Source organism: Numida meleagris, chromosome 18, assembly GCF_002078875.1.
Source record: "Numida meleagris isolate 19003 breed g44 Domestic line chromosome 18, NumMel1.0, whole genome shotgun sequence".
Classification (NCBI taxonomy): domain Eukaryota; kingdom Metazoa; phylum Chordata; class Aves; order Galliformes; family Numididae; genus Numida; species Numida meleagris.
The window spans coordinates 8,304,400-8,307,804 of record NC_034426.1 but is presented as its reverse complement, the minus strand read 5'-3'; the positions used below and the strand labels follow the sequence as shown (position 1 = coordinate 8,307,804).

General features: G+C 42.9%; 1 protein-coding gene across 1 annotated transcript; it reads right to left on the bottom strand.

The window, feature by feature from the left end:
• Window positions 937–1,950, bottom strand: LOC110407913 (lysophosphatidic acid receptor 1-B-like). Its single transcript, XM_021416112.1, has one exon. The coding sequence runs from the start codon at window positions 1,948–1,950 to the stop codon at window positions 937–939; it is 1,014 nt and encodes a 337-aa protein (XP_021271787.1).

Below are 3,405 nucleotides of genomic sequence, written 5' to 3'. Positions count from 1 at the left end.
CCATTTAACAGCAGAACGATGAGCGAGCATCACTAGGGGCTATTGGTCATCGCCTCCAGGTTTGTCACTGCGTAAGAGGAGAGAAAAGAAACTGGGCCATTGAGACCCTTCCAGACAACATCCTCGTGCCATTCAGCAAAAACATTCATTTATCCCAGGATCTGACAAGTTAATTAACCAAAAGCCATTTCTCCTTTGGAGAGAGGGAGGGAGGGGAGACCTTTTCCTTCTACAAAACACTCGGTCTTGAGATTTTTATTTCATTTTGCTTTGTACAAAAACTGCCACTACAATTCGGATAATGAAACTCCCACTGAGGTTTTCTCCTAGATCGAATCAAATTTCAACAGCCACGGTACTGGAGTGTGCTTCTGTTTACAAGCAGGGACACAAAACACGCAGTCACAAAGCTCTCACAGAAACACAATGCTACACACTGCAGTTACACTGACAATGGAAAAACACCGCTGAATGCCCCAATAATTGATCCATCAAATATTAAAAGATACAATTTTATGGACTGCAGATGAGAAAGTAACATTTTCCCCTACACGACTGAACGTTTTCCAGGCACTCAGCCATCTTCAAAAAAGAAAACCAAAACAAACAGCTCTCAAAACAATAGGAAAAAGCGATGAATCTCAGCAGCAAATCGAGAACGTCAGAAGCGAATTTCCAAACGCGAAGCAAACACGGCTGATGGCGTGACATTCGCTCCCAACCAGAACGCTCTCCCGCTTCCATCCAGACGCCAGCGCAGCTCTCACCCGCACGCCCCCACGAGCAGCCCCCGCAGCCCGCCCCGCCGCCAGCCCGGAGCTGTCCCCCCCGCGGGTGCTGAAGTGCCCGCAGCCGCCGGCGGGGTTCGGGCACCGCTTCAAGGCGCTCCCGTTGCCCTGGAAGTGGAACAGAGTCCGGAGCCAGGGGCGGCCCCGGTTAGATGTTCGCAATGGTGCAGGCTTGGAGACGTTTGCCCGAAAGGCATTTCAGAGACTTGAGTTTAGCCCCTAGGGTTTTGGTTTTTAGAGTGTATATTATGGGATTTCCCAAACAGTTCATGGTTATCAGCATAGCTGTGCAGTTTCGGAAGATGTAGACGCTTGGGTAGAGATCGATGGGGCACTGGTGGTTTATTGCATCAAAGATGACTCCTGCAAAAAGAGGAGCATAGGAGACCAACGCCAGGAGCCAAATAAAAATACTAGTTCTGGCAACCTGGATGTCAGCTGATTTGTAGGTACCAGTAGCTTGTCCACATGCTTTCATTCTCAGCTTTCTTTTCCGTAGGATCAGAATGATTCTAAGGTAGGTGAACAGAGGAACAATGAAAGCCGCCACAAAATTGGGAGTGGTGATGAAGATGAGGTAGTCAACACAAAACGGAGTGTAGAGGACTGAGAGATTTTTTCCTGTGTGCAAGCAGTTCCACCCCATCAATGGCAAACAGCCCAGAAAGAAAGCAAGGACCCAGTTAATTGAAACTACAGCTATGCAATGGCTTCTAGCAACCCTGAACCTTGTCCTAATACTTTCAGCCACAGCCAGGTAGCGTTCAATTCCAATGCTTACCAAGTTATAGATGGTGGATAAAATAGACGTAGTATATAAGGCATAAGGTGCAAGCATATCCTTGGATCCAAAGATCGTGTCGTCGGGTTTGGTGATGAACAGCATTGAAATCCAAAAACCAGAAAAACTTGTGAAGAGATCAGAAAAAGCCAAATTGCAGAAGAGAATAGAGATAGGCTTGTGCAGATCCTTCGTTGCCCTTCTGGTGATGATGGCTGTGCAGTTGAAGATCACAGACGCTATGTTAATCGTCAGCTGAGGGATGCCCAGGGCAAGTACTAAATTACGACTCCAAATTTCCGTAAGGTTAGCAGAACAGTTTGAGTATCCATTCATGGTGGAAAATCCTAGATTCGACCGGTAACCATCTGCTTTAAACATCTTGTACTCTGTAACAGGCTGTACTACTTGAGCGTTACCATCACCTTGTTCTTAATCAAAACATGAATCTTCAAACACAGCTTCTATTGGCACATCATCATCATGATGGTGGATTAATCTTTAACCACTTATGGTTTTAAATATTTGGGTTACCAACTCAGAGCACTTCAGTTGCTAGGATAGCTAAAATTGGAAAACACATTTACTACTACAGAACCGATCTGCTTAAAGGAACCTTCTTCAAGAGCAAAATTTGCAAAATTCTGGCATTTAAAGATCTCCAGTTTTAATCCCTCTAATTGCCCCTATCCAGACTGGACACAAGCAAAGGACAAAAATGCTAACATTAAGCTGGATGTTTCTTATCTCCATCATTAACCCAGCCATGTAACCTGCAATTCTATTCTCTGTAAAATAATGAAAAACCCCTCTTAACACGGACTCCTTATTAAGCACGGTTTATGTGTTTAATAATCCCTTAATGTATAGTTTTAAATTTTAACTGGAGGACAACAGAATCAACTTGTTTTCTGTCTCTTGCTTACAACTACAAACCAATGAGACTGACGGTGGCTGTTTTTCTAAGTATGGTTAGATCATATCTACAGAACAAACCCCAACCTAGAAAGCAAACTGACATGATGAAGAGCAGCACCACAAAGGTGCTCCAAATAGGCAGGAGGTTCTGTCTTCAAAGTTGCTCTTGTGCTTGGGCCTACAGAAATATCTCAGTATTGAGTACTGGAGTACTTAGAAGTTCTCAAACTACACCTAAAATCACCTGTATTTTCTCTCTTTTGTATAAATCAGAGATACTGGTTGATGCAGAAAAATGACAGGCATCTATGCTGATACCTTTGCAATGGGACATTTTGTGATTGCTTTTTTAAAGATTTGTACATTAACAAAGCAACATAATATTACTGTATCTTTCTCTGTTTTTTTTTTAATGTAAATGATTTATGAGAAATAAATATGTGAGACTAGAAAAATATTCTTTGGACATACCTTTAACGCTATCAGCCAGCAGAGGGCACTACTGTAACAATTAGCTTACAGTGGGGAACACGGCAATTCCAAACACTGAAGCAGTTTGGATGAGCGGTAAGTACGCCGGTGTATCAGTATAAACAACATAGGTTTTTTTTTTCTGCTCAGAATTAGCTGCTTTTGTTTCCTAATGCTGGATGTGGCTCACCTCTATAGCATCCCATGTTTTATTTGAGACACCTACATACAGAGAGATCTCTCCAACATGTTCTAGCTGTTACTGGCATCCAATTGCAATTGAGCAGTGAGCTTCTGCAAGCTTTCCCTCAGTAAAAACATCTAAAGTGAAGCCACATCACTTACAAAGTTAGTCCAAACTAATTTGCAAGGCTCCATTTAAGTGTTTGTCATCGTTGTAGTTGGTTAGTTGGAGTCCTTTCTGTGTTTTTGTTTGTTCCTTTCCCA

Bases quoted from the DNA above. Each gene is read 5' to 3' on its own strand.
- LOC110407913 (XM_021416112.1), bottom strand. From the start codon at position 1,950: ATGTTTAAAGCAGATGGTTACCGGTCGAATCTAGGATTTTCCACCATG.